The 21308-nt window shown below is 35.1% G+C and overlaps 1 protein-coding gene across 2 annotated transcripts; it reads left to right on the top strand.

Moving 5' to 3' along the window:
- The first annotated feature begins 645 nt into the window (after window positions 1–645).
- Window positions 646–21066, top strand: MCUR1 (mitochondrial calcium uniporter regulator 1). 2 transcript variants are annotated; one of them, XM_074272075.1, is made up of 10 exons: window positions 646–2607; window positions 5357–5473; window positions 8191–8294; window positions 8951–9052; window positions 9808–9849; window positions 13080–13151; window positions 15547–15600; window positions 16594–16708; window positions 17503–17604; window positions 19591–21066. In XM_074272075.1, exons 1-9 carry the CDS (start codon window positions 2103–2105, stop codon window positions 17556–17558), a joined length of 1167 nt encoding a protein of 388 aa, XP_074128176.1. In that variant the 5' UTR covers window positions 646–2102; the 3' UTR covers window positions 17559–17604; window positions 19591–21066. The 2 variants fall into 2 exon arrangements, with proteins under 2 accessions (XP_074128176.1, XP_074128168.1); XM_074272067.1 differs by lacking the exon at window positions 19591–21066 and having other exon boundaries at window positions 17503–18387.
- The last annotated feature ends 242 nt before the right edge of the window (window positions 21067–21308 follow it).

The raw sequence follows: 21308 nt of genomic DNA, 5'->3' as shown, positions 1-21308 counted from the left end.
AAGTAAATGAAGAAAATAATTCATTAAAAATCAGAATTGAACACATGGAAATGAATGACTCAAGGAAACACCAAGAATCAATCAAGTAACACCAAAAAAAAGAAAAAAAGAAGAAGAAAGAAAGAAAAAAAAGGAAAAAATGTTAAATACCTATTTGGGAAAACATCAGACCTGGAAAATAGATCTAAAAAGATGTGGAATCTAGATCTAGAAGGGAATACAAAATTGTAAGGGAAAAGTTTAAGAAAGGGGAGAGATTCTAAGGGGGAGGGAGGGATCCTAAAAAGGTAGGGCTATGTGAAGCAAGTGGTGCTCATAAGTTTAATACTGGGGAAGGGGATAAGGGGGAAAGGAAAGAGAAAAGAATAATCTGGGGTTAACAAAATGGCAGGAAATACAAAATTAGTAATTTTAACCATAAATGTGAATGGGGTAAGCTCCCCCATGAAGCAGAGGTGGATAGCAAACTGGGTTAAAAGCCAGAATCCTATAATATGTTGTTTACAGAAACAGGAAGCAGGGAGATACATACAGAGTAAAGGTAAAAGGCTGGAGCAGAATCTACTATGCTTCAGGTGAAGTCAAAAAAGCAGGGGATGGCATCGTGATTTAGGCATAAAGAACGAGATCATAATTAAATTAAAGGAACATAGGATAGTTTATATCTCAGACTTGTGGAGGAGGAAGGAATTTGTGACTAAAGGAGAACTAGAGATTATTATTGATCACAAAATAGAAAATTTTGATTATATCAAGTTAAAAAACTTTTGTACAAACAAAATTAATACAGACAAAATTAGGAGGGAAGTAATAAACTGGGAAAACATTTTTATAGTTAAAGATTCTGATAAAGGCTTTATTTCTAAAATATATAGAGAATTGACTCTAATTAATAAGATATCAAGTCATTCTCCAATTGATAAATGGATGATGAAATTGAAACTATTTCTAGTCATATGAAAAGATGCTCCAAGTCATTATTAATCAGAGAAATGCAAATTAAGACAACTCTGAGATACCACTACACACCTGTCAGATTGGCTAGAATGACAGGGAAAGATAATGATGAATGTTGGAGGGGATGTGGGAAAACTGGGACACTGATGCATTGTTGGTGGAGTTGTGAAAGAATCCAACCATTCTGGAGAGCAATCTGGAATTATGCCCAAAAAGTTATCAAACTGTACGCACCCTTTGACCCAGCAGTGTCTCTACTGGGCTTATATCCCAAAGAGATGTTAAAGAAGGGAAAGGGACCCACATGTGCAAAATGTTTGTGGCAGCCCTTTTAATAGTGGCTAGAAACCGGAAACTACGAGGATGCCCATCAGTGGGACAATGGCTGAATAAATTGTGGTATATGAATGCTATGGAATATTATTGTTCTGTAAGAAATGACCAATAGGATGATTTCAGAGAGTCCTGGAGAGACTTACATGAGCTGATGCTGAGTGAAATGAGCAGGACCAGGAGAGATCATTGTACACAGCAACAAGACTATGAGGATCAAATGTATTTTAACAAAGCAGTAACAAAGTTGCTCAGTTTATGTCTTACTGAATCTTGTGTATTTTTAATGTTTTTCGTGACGATCTCCTCTCTCTCTCTTCTCTTTCTCTCTGTGTATGTATGTACTTATTTATGTTTGTACATTATATATATAGGCTACACCGGAGCTATAACTCAAGCTATAACGGAGAGCTCGGGTGACTCAGCTTTCCCAGCTTGCCTTCACCTGCTGGGGCCAGGGAAAGGGGGCCAGGGGAAAGAGCCCAGGAAGCCTCAGCCTCCCGGCTTCCACCAGGCGAGGAGGAGCTGGGATTAGAAGCTGGCGGGAGAGACGCCCCGCCCCCACGGAGCTCCAAGCCACACCCCCAGCTCTGGCGGCGTAGCACGCCCAGAGCCCAAGACTCGCCCCGCCTACCCCGCCCGGTTACTCCACACACCCCCTCCTCGGCAGGATAGGGCGGGACCGCGTCCGGCGTCTGACAGTTTCAGTCTCTCCTACAGCGACCCGACTCCCGGTTCCGCAAACCGAGTGCCACGGGACGGCCGCGCAAAGGATGAACGCGTGCTGGCAGCAGTGAGGGAGCGCATCAGCGATGACCGGGGAAGCGGTGGCAGGCCTTAGTCCGAGTGGACACCCGAAGGCCCGGCGGCGGCTGCTGTTGCTGCTGCTGCCCGGGAAGCGATGGGGCACCTATGGCGGCGGCTGTTTCCGGAGCCTCCGCTGGTTGTCTGCCTTCCCGGCTGGTTTCCGAGGACTGCCCTCTAGATTCTCCGTAGGCCTCGGCAGTCTGTCTCGCGCCTCCCCGCTGCTCTTTCTCTTCCTCGTGCCTTCCCCTCGGCTTGTGGCGACGGCCACCCCGCGCCGTCACCTTGGAGACTGGGAGCGCTCGCGCCGGAGGCCTCGCGAGACGAGCCGGAGCCCGGCGGAGGAGCCTCCTCGCCTGCCCCCGCCGGCCGCCGCCGCCCCGGAGCCGCTCTCTTCGTGTTCGGGGCTGGGCAGCGGGGGCCGGCTGCGGTGGCCCATGTCGTGCCTCGTCCCCGGCGGAGCCGGTCCCCTTCACCCGTGCAGTTTCCTAGTGTTGGCTCCTTCGAGAAGAGGTGAGGGGGTGGCGGGTACGGGAGAGGGGGGCGGCTGAGTGGGGGTGGCCCGCAGCCCCGGCCCCCGGGAAGGAAGCAGATGTCGCCGCCGTGGTCGGGGTCTCGCCTCCCAGAAAGAAGCCGCGAGAAAGGAGGAGAAGGCGGACGGGGTCAGTCGAGTTCATCGCTCTTATCAGAGAGAAAGAGAAAGCGCAAAGGGCGCTGCCTCGCCCCTGACTCATCCAGCGGCGCTGACCTGAGTAGTCAGATCTCCCCCTCTCCCCCACGCTGAGGTGAATCCTTAACACCGCTAATCCCGTGCCCGGGGGTGGGTGGGGGGGTACAGTTTTAATGGGTGGGCTCCGGGGGCAGGCCGCGGCTGGGCCGGGTTTTGAAATCGGAATCGGAATTGGTGGAAAGACACCTAGCTCTGACGTCCCGGTTTTCTGAACTTTTGTTTCACTCACAAACGAAGTGAGCTTCTTTCCTTTCTCTAGAGTATCTGGGAGAAGGTGGCTTTCAGGTTCCGAGGCGGAGAATGAAGGGGATTGTGTTTTCCTCATCCTCCACAGCACTCCCGTTAACTTGAAACTTTGGAGTGCTGTCATTGCCGTTGTAAGGAGTTCCAGTACCCTAAAACTAGCACTTTGCGTCTTACGGGAATTAGAATTACCAAAGGTCGCTTGTACTGGTGTCTTGAGGAGACTCGGGGTGACGTAAGGCCTGTTTGTCCACGGTTCAGTAGCCTCTGGTCCCAAGGTCATCTCGCAGTTCTGAGCCAGAAGTATTGACTCTTAAAGGTAATGCGCCTATTGTCGGCTCTCCTACCCCCCGCTGAGACATCCTGGGGGAAACTGATTTGTGTAGTATTCACAAACTATAGAATTGTGGGTTTCGTGCGTGTTCTAGTTTCTCCCAATAATTTGCCAGCTTTCTCTACGTTGTAAACACTGGCAAAGCCATTAGTCTCATAACTTTTTTGGCCTCCAGGCCAAAATCTCCACACGTTAAAGTGATGTTAAGTTTTTCAGTAATGACCAGTAAATAAGTTATAAAAGAAAAATGAGGGAGACAAAAACAAAAAGGACCCCAGCCAGGAAATATTCAAAGTTCGTACTCAGTAACAGATTAATGTAAGCCTCTGTGCACTGCTCACTGGTTTTTTTTTTTGCTATTTTTTATAACATGTTTTCGAGAAGATATGTTTAGAAAATGAAGAGTTACACTGATCATAAGCTATTTAAAATTGATTTACAAATTGATCAGCACTGGAAGGATTCCTGAGAGGTAATCCAACCTCCTTATTTTACAGATGTGAAAATCTGGGGAAGTGCCCAGGAAAATGAATTGATTCGTCCAAGGTCACAACAGCACAGTATTTGTAGAATTTGAAGCTAGTTCGTTTGCTCTTTCCATTGCTTCCTTTTTTTTTTCCCCAAGAAATATTCAAAATATTCCTTTTAATAAACTCAGCTGTTGAGAATACTAAACAGACTGAACCTTGTTGAAATTCAATGAAATCTATTCATTTTTAGTTGATTGAATATTGTTATCCCAAATATTAAATGTGTTGCTATTAGGAATATAATTAACTGAAGTCAAAAAATAATTTGTACTTCTAATCTATGGTAGTAAGGATGACAAATGGACCAATTATTTAACGTTTGGACCAAGTACTTTTTATTATAGTCTGCAGTCCAAAATCTACAAGTAGTATTCAGAGCAGGATCATTTTTTTCTGAGAAAGCATTTGCAGCTTTTTTAAAAGTCTTCATAGATGATTACCATATTAGAAAATTGGAATTGGAATCATCTAGTACCAAAGATCTTATGTTGATATTTTTGCAAGATTCCAAGGAGGGAAAATCATCAGTTTTAATAAAGTGGAAGGTGAGAGAGATTTCTTTCTCATTGTAGGCTAGACTAAAATCTAAGCATAAAAGTAAATGAAATAAAGTCCCATTTTACTACCAGATTTTAGGAAATTTAGGTAAAAATAAAAAAAAGTAACACTGTATCTTTCATTATTTCCATTTTCATAGAACCATAAAATCTTGTAATTTGAAAGGAACATTCTAGATCGTCTGCTCCAAATTCCCATTTGTGAAAGAATTCCCAGAGGTAATATCCCTGCCATTCTGAGTTTTCTTTTGCAATATTAAGGAGATCAAGACAGTTTGTGAAGTTTCTTTTCCAGCTTCTTTGGTGATTTCTGTGGCTGAAGACTCTAGGACCTTACACTTAAAGAGTTGGTATTAATGGAAGTTCATGAATGGTTCATCTGTGTGTTAAAAGTATTTTATGATAAGCATAATAATGTGGAAATATATATATAGAAGAATTGCACATGTTTTAACATATTGGATTATTTACTGTCTTGTAGAGGGGAGGGAGAGAGGAAGCAAAATTTGGAACACAAAGTTTTGCAAGAATGTTGAAAACTTTTTGCTTATATTTTTAAAATAAAAAGCTATGATCAAAATTTTTAAAAGGATATAAGCTGGGCAGCTAGATGGTGCAATGGATAGCATACTAGCCCTGATGTTAGGAGGACCTGAATTCAATTCAGCCTCAGACACTTAAAACACTATCACCTGTGTGATCTTGGGCAAGTCACTTAACCACAATTGCTTTGCCAAAAAGTGTGCCTGTGCTATTTGATAAGAGTCTTTCTAAGGTAATGAATTTTTCCATATGCAATATTCTACTGTCTCTGCTTACTATTAAATTCATTTTGCTTTTTGGCCTTGTGTTTTCCTTTCCTCTCCAGATCTGTGCATTTCTGCTAGGTCACAACAAGAAGCAAAAAAGTTACCTTGGTTCACCTCAGGAAATAAGAGACTCTACTTTGATACCCATGCTGTGGTGCGTCTTCTGGAGGAAAAAGGTAATTCTCTTAGATATTGGTTGCTCAGAAATAAAGCATTTTAACACTATTTCATTTACTTTCTCACCTAAGCTATTAGATTTGTTATTATTCTTAAATATGAATATTGTTTTATGACAAAGGAACATATATAGGAAAAATGCCACTACCTTGAAATTATAAACTGCAGCAGGGAATTGGAAAGAAACATCATTAATCAATTCAAGAAAGTTTCACCTTACATTCTTTCAGCACATTTTTTTTTTTTTAACACACATTGCTTTATAAATCATGTTGGGAGAGAAAAATCAAAGCAAAAGGGAAAAACCATAGGAGAGATCTAAAAAAAAAAAAAAAAAAAAAAGGAGTGAACATAACATATGTTGATTTACATTGTCTCCTTAGTTGTTTTTTTTTTTTTTTTTTGCATGCAGATGGCATTTTCTGTCCAAAGTCTATTGAAGTTGATTTAAATCACTGAAACACTGAGAAGAACCCATTCTTTCATAGTTGATCATCTTAGCACATTAATTTAGAAAAGTTCTCTGTAACCCCTACTATATAGAAGCCTGCTAACAAAGAAAATAGAAACCTTACAAATTTCAAACACATGCTAATTCTGATATAATTGATAATTATGTCAATTAATTGTCGATACTAATAGGAGAAAAATAGCCAATCTCACCATCTTGATAGTTTCAATGAGATTTGAATCTAGATTTTTTTTTTACCCATATACATAAATGAAAAATTTTTAATAGAGCAGACAAAATAGTTTGTAAATTTCTTACTCTGAAGAAAGTTGCAATAGCATCACTATGCAAAATGAAATACCATTGATGTAAATTTAGACACTAGTCACCAAAATTCATGGTTCTCATAGCAACATTGTCCTTAGGACAGTTTAAGCAGTGGTTTTATTCAGTTTAAGAATGCTTTTAAACTGCATTGTTGGGCTGTAAGAAATTGTAGGTAGTGAAATTAACACATTTTATGTATATATAGTTGCTTATATAAAAGATGCTTTTTAAAAATAAAAGGAAATGAGTGTAATCTGCTAAAATAAATGAACAAGTTTAAAATGAAAAGATCTTTATTGAAATAAATATAGCTTTAATTTTATTTCATCATGTGGTTATTTAACTGTCAACTACATTTGTAGAAAATAGGTTTTTGACTATGCTTAAAAAGAGGTGAGAAAATGAAGGAAGCACCTTATAAGTACATCTTGACTCAGTGGTCAAGCAGCTCATCATATCTCATATCTCAAAGTCTAGTCCTCTTCCAAACTTTCCTATTTCTGTTGAAAATACCATCATTCTTCCAGTCTCCTGTGTTAATAATCTTTCATGTCTGACCCATCTCTATTCAGCTCTCCATCCCCTTAGTTTAGATCTTTATCACCTCTTGTCCAGATTAATTTGATAGCTGCCTAATTAGTCTTTTTGCCTCGTGTCTCCCCACTTTGATAAGTCTTCCATTCTGCTGAAGTGCCTAATTATTTTTCTTCTCAGTAAAGTCAACTTCTCTGTGTAGTTATAAAGCCCTTCAGAACCTAACCCCAACCTCTCTTTCCAGGCTCATTGTACAATCTTATGTTCTGTGATCCAGCACTTCATTTCTCATCTCCATCTCCTTGCCTTGGTCTCCCCCTACCCAAATCATTCCTGGAATGCACTCACTCCTGATCTCCACTTTGTAGAATCCTGTCTTTCTTTAGGACACAGCTCAAGCACTGTCTTTCTCATGAAACTTTTAATAATTCCCTAATTGTTGGTACCCTTTCATCTACCTTGTAATTGGGTATTTTGTATTTATTTGAATTGGCTTTATATTTATTCTGTATATATTTACATATATATGTAAATGTGTGTGTGTGTGTGTGTGTGTGTGTGTGTGTGTGTGTGTGTGTGTGTGTGTATGTAAAAAATCTCCCCTTTGGAATGTAAGCTTCTTTTGAGTAGCTTATCTACAACATATAGCACAATGCTTGGCACATAGTAGGCAATTAGTAATTGATTTATTATGTAACTTATTAATGGGGCACCTTTCCTCAAGTCTGTCTTTGTCAATCCATTCTTTACACAGCTGGAAACTTGATATTCTTAAATCACAGGTCAGACCTTATTACTATTTTGCTTAAAAAAAAAAAAAAAAAAAAAAAACTCTAGTGGTTCCTTACTTATTACTTCTAAGATGAAATAAAATTCCTGGCACTTAAAACCTATCACAATCTGCCTACCTATATCTTCTGTTTATTTTGCATGTTTTTAAATTTTACTTTAATGGGTACATGCTGTTTCCTCTGACAAAATTTAAGCTCTTCATAATATAATAAAAAGCACTGATGCCATAATTTCAGATTTCACCTTTTATGCTTGCTACCTGTGTAATCTGGGGGCACGTTCATTAGCCTTCCTAGTTCTTAGTTTTCTTATCTTTAAAATGAGATATTTAAACTATATCTTTTCAGATTCCCTTTTTTCTCTCTAGATTTATGAAAAACAAAGGCTCTTCTGGTTTTATTTATTTATTTATTTGGTCTCTGTATCCCCCAGATACAGAAATGTTTTCTTATTACTATGGGGACAGGAACAGATTGCTCATGGGATTCCAAAATAAATAAAGCCTTTGCTGTAAAAATATTTCCTTTTTTATAGTCTTTATTTGGGATATTTATTTGAAGGTTCATTCTAAGGCATATGATTTTCCTGAATATAGTTGTTTTATTTATTTAGGATTTACCACTCAACAAGCAGAAATCATTGTCTCTGCATTAGTGAAGATCATGAACAACAACATGGAAGTTGTCAGCCAGGATATGGTCACCAAGGTGCATCAGGTTAGATGAGAGGAAAATCTTCTAGGTTTGTGGGTGTTTTATGCATTTTCAAATAAATAAATTTACGTATGTATATGTGCATCTTTAGCATGCTATATTGTGTTTTGAGCACCTGTATTCAAATGAAAAGTAATCTCCAAAGTTCTCAGAGACAAAGAAGTTCAATGCTACAAAAATGTAACTATTGAAACAAAAATGTAACTGCTTTTCCTGTAGTTGCTGTGGTATGATGTGGTTTGGGGATCAAGGAGGGAAAGAAAGATTAAATTTTCTTCAAAGCTTTTCTACTAATTCTTAATAGCTAAGCATATATATATATAATGCACTTTAAGATTTGAAAAACATTTTACATGTTTGAGTTTCTTAATACTACCTATACAATCTTTAAACTAAGCATCAAAAATATTATTGTACTTGTTTTAGTAAATTTGGAAGATGACCAAAAATCAAGTATTTGTTCTTAAATTATAATTAGACATTTTCCATTTCTTGATTTTAATTATTCCTTTAGGTGGTCGTTAACAGCTGATATGTTACATTCAGACCCTTTAGACATGGATAAAAAGTATCTACTTTTGACCACAATTCCAGAGAGAGGATAAGTTGAACATTCTGGTAACATAAGTCAATTATGTATGGGCATTTTTTTTCCCTAGGAGATCACTGTACAGCAGATAATGTCTCAGATTGCGGGTGTCAAAAAGGATATGGTCATTTTAGAAAAGAGTGAATTTTCAACCCTCAGAGCAGAAAATGAGGTAAACCTATAGAACTCCTCTTTTATAGTAAGACACTTTAGTAATTAGTATAAATTGTAAAATTCCTTATTAAGTGAAAAAGAAATCTCATAATACTTCAAAGCCAGATTTGAATTTGCAAAGAGTCTTCCTAACTCCAGGCCCAGCATTTTATCCATTGTACCACCTATCTTCCTTCTATGGTAATTATTGGTTCACAATTTACCATTTAAATGAAAATGTTGCAGTTGTAGCTTATTAACTCATGGGTTTTTGCAACTGTGTATATTCTTAGTCCTCTTCAAGAAAAAAATCTAAAAATGGCCCAATTCCTTTGTTCTCAGCCTCATAGGTAATTCTTTTCTTTTGGCCAATTGTAAATATAAAGCTATCAAAAAAGCATCTTTGAAAGTTGTAATTTGAGATTATATCTAGGGTTAAAGTAGCTAAAAAAAAAACTTGAATGAGATAACTTCCCAAAAAGAGGAAGGTTCAGTCTTAGAGGTTATTTAATATTTGTTAATACACATTTTTTTAAGAAACATTATATATTTAACATAATAGTATGGTTATTAATACACTAGATTAGAGGGAATTTTGGCAAAGTGAGTTGTCTTGAACAGACCTGAAATCATAAAATTGGAAGAGAAAAAAAAAATATTCTGTTCCAAGAGAAAGAAACTGAATTCTAACATTTTTCCCTTTTTCATAAAACTTTAACTTGATATATATACATATGTAATACTTATATTTGGTGTTTTTTTTAATGTTTTTAGAAATTAATACTTGAACTCCAGCAGTTAAAACAGCGAATGATGGTAAGATTTTTTTTTTCAGTAATATTAGTCATTAATGAATACAGTTTTAAAAGTATTTATTACACTAGAAGGATTAGAATTTTAAAATACCTCAAAGGACCAAGCTACATCAATTAATACAATGTTTTATTTTGGTTTTAATTCATGAGAAAAAGAAAATAAGAATACTAAAGAGAACCTTTTCTATTTCAAAGTTGTCATAAAAGGGTTTTTTTGGGTTTTTTTGTTTTTAAATTCAACAATTGACTTGCCCCCAGTCCTTTTAGTGTTTAGTTTGTTTAAAAAGAAATGATCTCGGAGGGAGGGAGGGGATAATTTGGAAAAATGAATACAAGGGATAATATTATTTAAAAAAATAAATAAATAAAATATGAGCTCCAAAAAAAGAAATGATCTCAACAGCAGCATTTGGGAACCTATGCTAGAAAGACAACCAGTGGCTAGTCTCAGCTTTCTCTTCATCAAGCATTTGTATTTTTACTAATATTTGAGAATTTCTTTAAAATTATGAGGACTTCATAGATGACCTTTTATAGTAGAGAAGCCCTCTAGCTTGGTATTGTCCAAACTTTTGTTCTCCATACTAGCTTAGTTGTTGATTCCTTCTGCTTTCCTGGATTCAGCTATCTCATATGCACAAAATAATTCCCAGATCTGTGTATCCAGTCCTAACCACTATCTTGAGCATGAGTCTCCTGTCACCAACTGCATTGTGAACATCTTGAACTGGATATCCAATAGATAACCAGCATGTCCAAAATTGAGCTCATCCTCTTCCCCTCAGTCACTCGCTCCTCTCTTCCCAATTTTTCTGTTATTGTTAAAGGTGCCATGTTTTCTCAGTTACCCAGACCTGCAGCTTCCAGGATGTCCTCACTACTCCATATGGCTAATTGGTTGTAAAATCTTGTCATTTCTACCCTCAGAGCATCTTTCACATGTTTTCCCATATCTCCACGCATGATGATGCCACCGTAGTGCAGGCCCTCATCACTTCACACCTGCATGTTGCAGTAACCTCTTTGGTCTCCCTACTTCAGGTCTCCTCACTCCAGTCCACTTGCGGCTCAGCTGCCAAAGGGATTTTTCCTAGAATATAGTTGTGTCCATGTTACCCTTCCTACTCAATTATTCAGTGGCTCCCTGTAACTATTTGGTAACTAATGCCTTTTACAACCTGCCTCCTTTCTACCTTTTCAGTCTTCTTATGCTTTACTCTGTACATTCTTTAATTTAGCTAAACTTATTTACTTGCTCTTTTCTATAATCAGTGTTCCAAATCCTACCTTACCAACTGGCTGTCCTCAAACCTGGAATGTCCCCCCTCATTTCTGTCTCCTAGCTACCATGGCTTTCTTCAGTACTCAGCTCAAAACTTATATAGTGCAGGAAGTTTTTCTGAGTCCTGTACTAACCCTAGATTCCCCCCACTTCCCATCATGGTTAATGCCTTCCCTCTGAGAGAAAGATCCATAGAACATCAATTAGAGCTTATCATATGTCAAGCATTGTGCTGATAAGTGCTGAAAATAAATATACATGTAAAAAAGAAAGATAGCCTCTGCCCTAAAGACGCTCACATTCTAATGGGAAGAGACAGAATATATATGGGAATGGGGGCAGGAAATTCTTATTAAATGGTATGGTATCCACATGTGAGCCCAGAGAAGAATAGAGCCAGGAGAGGAATAAGCATGGCTTTATTGGCATTTCACCAACTTAAGGAAAGGACTGCAGAGGCCTTTTCCAAAGTGAGAAGGCTGCTAATGTAGAAGTGGAGAAGTTTGGAGAGAGGAGCAGAGATAGAAGAGGAATAACAATGACTAGCTGAGTAACTTTGCCCAGTGGAAGTTCCAGGGAGGAATTCAAATCAGTTGGTGGAGTGGGTTGCAAGGTTAAAGGCATCTTCTAGGATATGAAAACTGTTAAATGGTTATAGTTCGTATTATTATACCTGTCCTACTATAGTTGCATAGTTCCTCTGGATGCAGGTGCTAGAGAGACAGATCAAAGGTACCAGTGTGACTGACATGTTTCCTGCTCTAATGAACCAATTGAACTCTATTCCACCTCCCTATGACTTTATTTTCCCAGAAAGTCTCTTTTGCTTGGAACTTTGGACCTCCTTTGTGATGCCCATAGATCCAAGAACTCTATTCAATATCTCCCTTCTCTCTAAATCAATTATCTTTCATTTACACTGCTTATGTATTTTGTATGTAAGTAGTACTTGTGTATTTTCTCATCTCCCCTCTTATAGTGTTAGCTACCTACTTGAGGTCAAGGACTATGTTTTTGCCATTCTTATGCACCCAGCATTTATACAGTGTCTGGCACAGAACAAGCACTTAATGTTTGTCGACTTTTCAAAATAAGAGGGGAAAATATCTTCACTCAGCTTAGACAAGGGATTCCTAACCATTTTTTATGTTTTAGACCCTTTTGGCAGTCTAATGAAATCTATAGACCTTTTCTCAGATTGAGGTATTTAAATGTATAAGATGAAATACATAGAATTACAAGGAAAATTGGGTATGTTGAAATATAGTTATTAAAAATAAATTGGTATACCACAAGCTAAGAACTCCTGACCAAGACTGTTCTTATCTTTGAAAAGGCACACTGGTACAAAAAATAAAGCTAAATTCTGTAGTTACTTTTTTTTTTTTTTTTTTTTTTTAACTAATATACAGGATTGTAGTGAGCACAAAAACTAGATACTGTTTATTAAATTGTGTGATTCTTCAGAAAAGACAATAGTTTAAACTTTGTACACACACACACACACACACACACCAGCCTATGCTAATATATGTCAAAGGTTGAACTTGAACCCATAACTTTCCCAAATATAGGGTCACTTAAGTTAATTCACAATGTCATGTGAAAAATTAGTTTTTCAAACATAAAATTGACTCGAGGGGTTACATGTTATCTGCCTTTTAGACTTTTACAGACTATTACTTTTGTCTACTTGGTGATAGGTATGTTTTGTATTTTTTAAAAATACCTACCATGCTTTCTATAGACTTTTAAATATTAAGTATTTCTATGTAAAAAAAAACCCAACAACAAAGGAATTTGTCTTCATAGATATGAGTTAAGTAATAATTCTAGTTAAATAGAATTGAGAAACATCTGTCTTTTGATTCTGTCCCTTCTCTCATGTTTGATTGTTTTTGTTTTTTGTTTTTTTCTCTAACTCTCTTTTTTCTCACTTTGCCTTTCAGGATGAAATACTTAAAGTCCGAGCAGATAATAAATTGGATTTCAACCTAGAAAAGAGCAGAGTAAAAGAATTGGTATGTCCTTTCAATTGATTTGTTATTTTAAGGTAAAATTCCAGGTGAAACCTGGAAACCTTTTGCATGAAGTTTGAATATTTAAGACCATCTTATGCATAATTCTTTGGCAGGGTTGAACTTAAGCAAAATCTTTTATTGATGTGTGGAATTTTAAAACTTTCCTCGAGTCCCCTTGAACCCTGAATTTCAAAGTATCCGTTGGGTTGGTTCTTACTCTACCTGCAGGAGCTTTCTTTCACTTAATTTGACATATTTTATAAGAATGATAATTTAAAACTTAGTCAAAGTGACTTTGGAGGCTTTAATGAAGTATTTGAAGTGAGAATAAACTTTTAAACTGTTAGCGTGTCACCTAAACTTTAATATGAGGGTTGTATTTAATTCCAATATTATATTGAATAAGATTAAGTATCTTCAGAATCTCAGAAAAAATTAAATCATTTTGATAAAGTAGACTGGAGTAATATATTTAAATTCTAAACTAGCGCCCTTGTTTTTTGTTTCATTTTGAAGTTATATTCTTTGGCCTTAGGTTAACTTAATAATTTAATAACAGCTAAATATTTTTAATAATTAAAAATAGTGAGTTTAGTGATCTAAGTAGAAGTCTAGGGAATTCAATATGGCTCATTTCTCATTGTCTTTCTTGCTAAAGGATGTATGCTTCTAAATTGTCTTTTATTGGCATAAGCCTTGGCATACACAAAACTAATTGATTTAAAACAAAATAATTATTAGCTTTTGTTTTTTTCCTCTTCACAATTTTCTCATATACCCTAAGGCTATGCATCTTTGAGATCAAAGGGCAGTCACTTTTTTAGTGACTTAGACTTAGAAATCTTAAATATCAACTGTTCTTCAAATTCCTACCATGTGCAAAATGGCCATCAGTATATGACCAGTTTCTAAAGGAAAACACACTTTTTTTTTTTTTTTTTGTACTTTTTAGTTTTTATAATTTTGCAAGTAAAAAACTGTATTTACCCTTAGATAGTCTGTTCTTTAATCTAACCTGTTGTAGGGAGCATTTGCAGTTGGGGAAGGTATTAAAAATGTGAGTAAAACCAGTGAAATGTAAATCTGTTTTTTCCCTGTTTGAAGGTCTACCCTCGTTATTTTTCAGCTGAAGTCATCACAGTAATTGTATGTTTCCATGGAGCTATTGGTTAGATGCCTATATAAATACTAGATTACTTTTATTATTCTTCAGCTTATTTATTCCCTTTTGCATAATAAATGAAGCAATATGGTATCTTCTCATGGAAAGAAGATTTCTTAATATTTAGATGGTAAGAATAGAGCAATAAATAAATGCTAGAAAATAATACTATGTTACCCTCTAATAATGCGCTTCCTTGCACTGGACCTATACCTTAAAAGATGAGGGTGACCATTATCTATTCATGATACTTGACTGCTACCTGCTGCTAAGATTCCTTTTAGTTTGAGGCCCCTCCTTCATCACTAACCTGATTCTTGTTTTGTTATTCTTTACAGATGGAAAATGTAATGGAATTTTTTTTAATGTTAGGCATTTCATATGATTGAAAAAATAATAAGCTAAATTATTTCCACTCATCACCAAAACCACAAATTGTCTCTTACCTGTCCTCATTTCAAGAATTCCAGTCACTTGAGTAATGTGACTACATGTAATCTGCATGCCAAAAAACTGTACTAAACTATGGCTTACTTCTAAATATTGTCTCTCACTACAAAGTAGCATCAACTATAACTTTGTTTTACAACTTTTTTATAATTGACAACTGACAGATGGGAAAAAATCTTATTTTGTTCTCACTGTAACTATATGAGTTAAGAATATTTAATAATCCACAAAATTTGTGTAATTTGGCATGTAAACCAGCATATACTGTTTTTAAAATCTTTTTCCCCCATTCTTTCTATTTAGGCCTCAGCCACCTGATTAGTCATCATCTAACATATCTTGTATTGTTCTTCCCCACTTGTTAAAATTCTTCCTAAAAGTTAAATCCTTTAAGAAGAAATGAAAGTAGAGATAAAAGTGTGAGTTGGAGAAAAAGATTCCCAGAATTGGGATGCTACATCTGAAGGATTAGATCTCTTATCAACAGTTAATAGTATATCTCTAAAACAAAAGTAATACGTCTGCATTTCTCTTGGCAAAGATGCTGAAATAGTTTTCCATTTCCTTCTCCAGCTCTTTTTACATGAAAAGTTAAGATAAACACGGTAAAGTAACTTGCCCAAATTCACACAGTAAGTGTCTGAGGCTAGATTTGAACTCCAGAAGATGAGTCTTCCTAACTCCAGGATTGGCTCTCTATCACAATATTCATTATGACACTAAAGAAAAATATAAACAGGAATGAACTTATATTCTAACTAAAGTTAAATTTTATCTTTTCAGTATGCATTGAATGAAAAGAAGCTACTTGAAGTGAGAACAGAAGTATTAGCATTGGTAAGAAGTGAAACTGAATATTGTGCTAAATCTTAAATTCATATTTGCTTTCTGTTATGACTAATATGATAGTGGATAGTACGGTAAAATTATGAATTGTGGTTCAGTGATGGTAGAATGAGTTCTTAAAGAGGCAAAATCCCTTCTTAACTACTAGTAAACATTAGGTAGCTTTTATACTGGTTTACAAAAGGAATTATCAAGAAATTGTCCCTGCTTTTCTACCATTTCATGAAGACTCCCATGAAGTCTCACATCTTGTGGAATTGAAGTTCATAAGAATTATAGAGCCTCAGAATTTGAAAATTGAGTGGCTAAAATAACTCAAAAGCAAAGATACATGAATCCTCTTGGACATACAACTATATCTTAGAAATGAAGAATAAAATAATAGGATTAATTAATATTGATGTTTTTGCTTAGTGGTAATTTTGTCAAAGATGGATTCTCCATTCCCAAAATAACTGATGAATCAGTGAATTAATCCAAAATTAATAAACTTTTTTTTCCTTTCAAGAAAAGGAACTGATAGTTAAATAGAATCTATGTCCTCTTGAGTTATTTTTAAGCTGACATTTACTAATCCTGCATAGATAGGTGAGGAAAATGGCTGCTTTTTTGTTGTTGAAAACTATAAGATTTGTAATTTCATTGGAAAGCCTGTTTGAATTACCCTGGGGAAGAATAACTTCTCCATTGGGGTCCAGGGAGGATAATTGTTGGGGATTGGTGATACAAAGAGCCTTGTTTGTTTCACTTTTTAAACCTATTAGTTGTTTTCTTATATTTTTTTATTTTATGTAATGTTTATCTGGTTCATACTAAGACCTTTCTTTAAAATGTAAGGGTGATGTGACTGGATAATACTCAGATAAATGAATTTAAGAAGTGTAGTAGAATCATGTCAAACTTCTTATATTAGATGTAGGAGTTCAATGGGACCTGGTAACCTGTAGTTATGTAATGTCATTCATTTATCTCTTTGTTTTAAAGCAAGCACAACAACTCCGGGCTCTTACTCAGACAGAGAGAAAGATAGATACTGAAGTTGCTGGTCTGAAAACTATGCTTGAATCACACAAGCTTGATAACATTAAATATTTAGCAGGTAAGATGTTCTGCCTTTAGCTATTAGAAATATATTGGGGGTGGCTAGGTGGTCCAGTGGATAGAGTACCAGCCTTAGAGTCAGAAGCTGAGTCCAAATTTGGCCTCGGATACTTGATACTTACTGTGTGACCCTGGGCAAGTCACTTAACTCTAGTTGCCTCATAACAAAAAAAAGGAAAATAAGTTGAAAATGAGACCCAAAAACAAAACCACAAAGAAAACACAGCAGTGATTTAGGGTTTTTAATTTTATAAATCCTTAATTATCTTAAATTTTGACCACTTAGGGGCAGCTAGGTGGCTCTGTGGATAGAGCACTATCCCTGAAGTCAGGAGGACCTGAGTTCAAATGTGATCTCAGACACTTAACACTTCCTAGCTGTGTGACCCTGCCTCAGCCAATAAAAAAAAAAAAGAAAGAAAATTTTTGACCCTTTAGAAATAATTTTTTTTTTCTCTCTCTACAACAGGTCTGCTATAAATTGTGCTACATTAATTTTTATACACTAGATTTAGTATCTCAGGTTTTTTTCTTTTTTAAAAAAAGTATATTCCGTCACATTTTGGAGTTTACAGATAGGATTGTCTTTGCTCACATTTGAGCTGCTATAGATTTTACAAATAAATATTTCACAAAAGATAGAAGATCATTGAATTGCTAGTTTTCTGTGGGAAGAGGGAAAGGTTATAAATGGTTTTATATATATATATAAATTATATATGTGTACTAACATTTCTTAAAGCAGATGTTAAAGGAACTAATAGTTTTTTCCTTACTGTTTTTTAAAAACAGGTTCTGTATTTACATGCCTAACGGTAGCTTTGGGATTTTATCGTCTATGGATTTAAGTGCCTCCTTAAAGGAACCTGTATTGTCTTCCCTTAAGAATATAAGGTTATTACTTTTTCCTTGTTTCAAATGTTAACCTTGATTTTGACTTTATTCATGCTATTTTTATGCAAATTATGACTTTTACTGACTTGAAAGTGCCAAGGAATACATTTTGTGGCTCTTTAATTTTTGAAATTTTTTGATCTCACTGATATATTTGTGAAGAAGATACCATTGGCTGAAGTATTGAAGAACCTACTCCCTTTGAACAGGGTGATGTTTTCCTTTCATATTTTTATTCTTTGAGGACTTTACTATTTAAAAAATCATGCTGGTTTTATGAGTGACAAAAAATTACAAACTAATCCAAAATCACAAAATTTCTTTTTTGACCCAAGCTTCTGGCCGTGAATATATTTTAGTGCACTGTACCATTCTGTTTTTATTTCAGTGCAGTTTGCGAAACCTGGAGTTGATTGTTGTATTCACTAAACAACTTAATTAATGTAGTATTTGCTATTTGTGACATCCAACCAGAAAATCATGTTAACTGATAGAGGATGTTGTTTGGAATCACTTCTTCTAGATCTTGAAGTATTCAGGAGTTTTCTTTTTTTCTTCTTTCCATATTTTTCAATGGAGTGACTTGGGAACTAACACTGTTAATTTTCTGGTGACCTTGACAACTTACTAGTGACAAACATGACAATGTTGTATTTCAGCTTTGCCTGACAGTCTACTTCTTTCAGATTTGAATCCACTTTGTATAGTAGAGATATTTGGTCTTATTTCCATGATGACATACACATACCTATCTCAATAGAAATAAAATTGATCATTTAATGATTTTTGTTTTCATCTATCACTAATTCAGTTTTAGGCTCTAAGCCCAGACATTCTTCCTACACTCTTCTTTAGACATTTCAATTATTTTAGTCTGCCACTTTATTAATGATAAAAAAAAAAATTCATCTTAAGTTTTGAAATGTAGTTCTAGTTGTATCATTTTTTCCAAGCATGTATGTAATTTTTCTTTTTTTAAGAACTTTAGGGAAACTTTATAAGAACATAGAGAAAGTTTTCTACTTCAGGAAAAGTCCCAGCTTTAGAAAGCATCTGTTGTAATTCTTTGTCCAGAATTAACATTTTAATTTCAAATGAATTTTTACATTAATGTAATGGTTCAGTAGAAATACCATGATTATATTAAAAAATTAGATTAAAAATTAAATTAAAAAATGTTAGAGACTTAGTCAAATTGTTAGCTCTTTGTTGGAAATTTGTATATAAATGACAATTCCTAATTATTAGTATATATAATATAATATACGTATGTATGTGTGTGTATATATGTGTATACACACACACACACACATATTTATACACATAATTTATAATATAATTAGTATGCCCTTTCCAGGATAGAATTGAGTTGTAGAAAAATCCCAAAACTCCCCTTCAGATAAACATGAAATCTCAATTTTCTCTTTAATACAACCCTTCCCCAACTTCAAATTATTTCTGGCATTGGCCATCAAATGATAATAATAATTTAACATAATATTTAATGTTGCTTCTTTCTGATTAATTGAAACAGATTTTTTTTTCCCTTTTGGAAAAGACTTTTCAGGAAGGATTGAATATTCAGCAAATGCAGCAATAATGATGGGTTTCCTAAATCTGGCATCCCAGCTAAGGAGTTTTTGTATAAATACATAATAAAGGATTCCTTGATGGCATTTAATGTCTTCACAGCTTTTTAGTGTGAAGAAGGATGTCTATCACTGTTGATTGCATTCTATACCTCTTACTGATAAAAATGTACTTTATAATATGACTTTATAATTCATTTATTTGGTGTTTTATCTTTAATGGAAGGTAATTTACAAGAACTTTTCCATCCTAACTTGGAACTTTATTGTTCCAATATTTTTTCCTTTAAGTGTTTTGCCCATACATCTAAGGATTAGGAAGGCTTGGAATATTTTCATTATTTCATTTTTTAGAGCTTTCTAGCCAAAATGCATTGCAAAATTTTTTCTATTCTAGACTCAGGAAGCTCCAGCCTGTGCAACTGACTGCAACTGAACAAGACAGAACTTTGCCCTATCTAGGAAAAAAAAAAAAAAAACTGGATTGTCATAATTTCAGAGAATGGGGGTGAGAAGTGGTAGAGAGCAAATTGTAGAGTCATATTATATCTCCTCTAACTGCAATGTCTGGGTTTATCCACATAAAAAAATCTTGCTCTGATTAGATATTGTTGAAAATAAATAAAAACCTAGAAAAAAGAAGCATAGATGTCTCTAGGATCTGGGGTACGACATAAAACAAAAAACTTAAAGTGAATACCAGTTTACTAAGTTTTGCTTTGTTTTTGATGTGGGGTATGTGTGTGAATATTTCAAGCTTTATTAGGGTGGCATGGGAGGGGTGCTTTTCCAGTCATCCTTTAGAAATAGAGATATAACCAAGACAGCCAAAAACCATTCATCACTCTTTTAATCTTCTACTAATGTGTCACCTGTTAGTATATTTTATAGAATTTCTCCTTTGGAAGCAGTTTTTCAGTTTAAATTACTATGTTCTTTTTATTATCACAGCTGGGTATCTACTTTAATATCTAGTAAAGGAGTATGAATGTATCCATTGTTTCCCTCAAGTGTTTTAAATACCTCTTTTGAGAAACAACATGTCAGAGGAGAGGGATTTTACTGAAACTAGAAGTGTGGTTGGAATTTGACATTGAAGATTTAATCAAAGAAAAATCCTGAATGCTTTTTCTGAGCAATAGTGAATATATCCAGCTTTAACCTGGCTTCTCTCTCCTATTACTTCTGAAGATGTTCTTTGTTCCTTGTTTTTATACTTTGATAATTTCACAAATCTCTTATTTCACTGCTATGAGCTCTCCACCAATGACATAAATGAATGGGTTTTATCTAAAATTTGTTTCTTATCTAGCATCTGGCACAGTGCTCTATGCAAATTAGATGTTTAATAAATGTTGCTTGAATTTAATCAAGATATATAACAGATATCTTCCTCAGTTTTCTAATCTCCTTACCCCCCACCCTAGCACTTCTGCCCTATAATTAACCATGTCAGTATTGACAGATACTTTTATTATTAATTCCTTTTAGTCACTTGGAACTCTTTTAAAAGTATCTCTGTCATCTTATTTTTTAAACATCTAAAATATTGTACTGAGGACCCCCTGGAATTAGTTCTTAAATTGATCAAGCCTTTTTAAATAATTTAGCACAAAAGTTTCTTGATGATAATGGAACAAAAGTGTATTTTTGGAAACAACTCTTTCATTTATGTATATGACTGTCTCTTTTTGGGGTCTCTTATATGTATACTATTTGAAACAAATTGTCTTTTTCTATTTCTAAATAATATCTTAACTATATTATTAAGTGATGTTCAATTAAATTTAAATATATAAAGAAAGGAAACAACCTTTGTAATAGAGAAAGCATGGGTATTTTTTAATATTTAAAATAAAATACATGGACAACATTATGTGACTATTGAATTTTTTTCTTTTTTTTTAATAGCTTTTTATTTACAAGATATGCATGGGTAATTTTTCAGCATTGACAATTGCAAAACCTTTTGTTCCAATTTTTCCCCTCTCTCCCCCCACCCTGAATTTTTTTCTAATCATAAGTCAAAAATCAAAACTGTTTTCTACCCCGTTCCTCAAACCCTTTGGTTTAATTCCTTAGCTTTCTTAAATTTATGGCCTACTCCTTCATTCC

Source organism: Sminthopsis crassicaudata, chromosome 1 (assembly GCF_048593235.1).
Source record: "Sminthopsis crassicaudata isolate SCR6 chromosome 1, ASM4859323v1, whole genome shotgun sequence".
In the NCBI taxonomy this organism is placed as follows: Eukaryota; Metazoa; Chordata; class Mammalia; order Dasyuromorphia; family Dasyuridae; genus Sminthopsis; species Sminthopsis crassicaudata.
The sequence above is the reverse complement of the archived record's forward strand: the minus strand, read 5'-3'. Positions and strand labels throughout refer to the sequence as shown.

Bases quoted from the DNA above. Each gene is read 5' to 3' on its own strand.
- MCUR1 (XM_074272075.1), top strand. From the start codon at position 2,103: ATGACCGGGGAAGCGGTGGCAGGCCTTAGTCCGAGTGGACACCCGAAG. The intron at 9,850-13,079 runs GTAAGATTTTTT...TTTGCCTTTCAG, and splicing joins AGTTAAAACAGCGAATGATG to GATGAAATACTTAAAGTCCG. The intron at 15,601-16,593 runs GTAAGAAGTGAA...TTTGTTTTAAAG, and splicing joins GAACAGAAGTATTAGCATTG to CAAGCACAACAACTCCGGGC.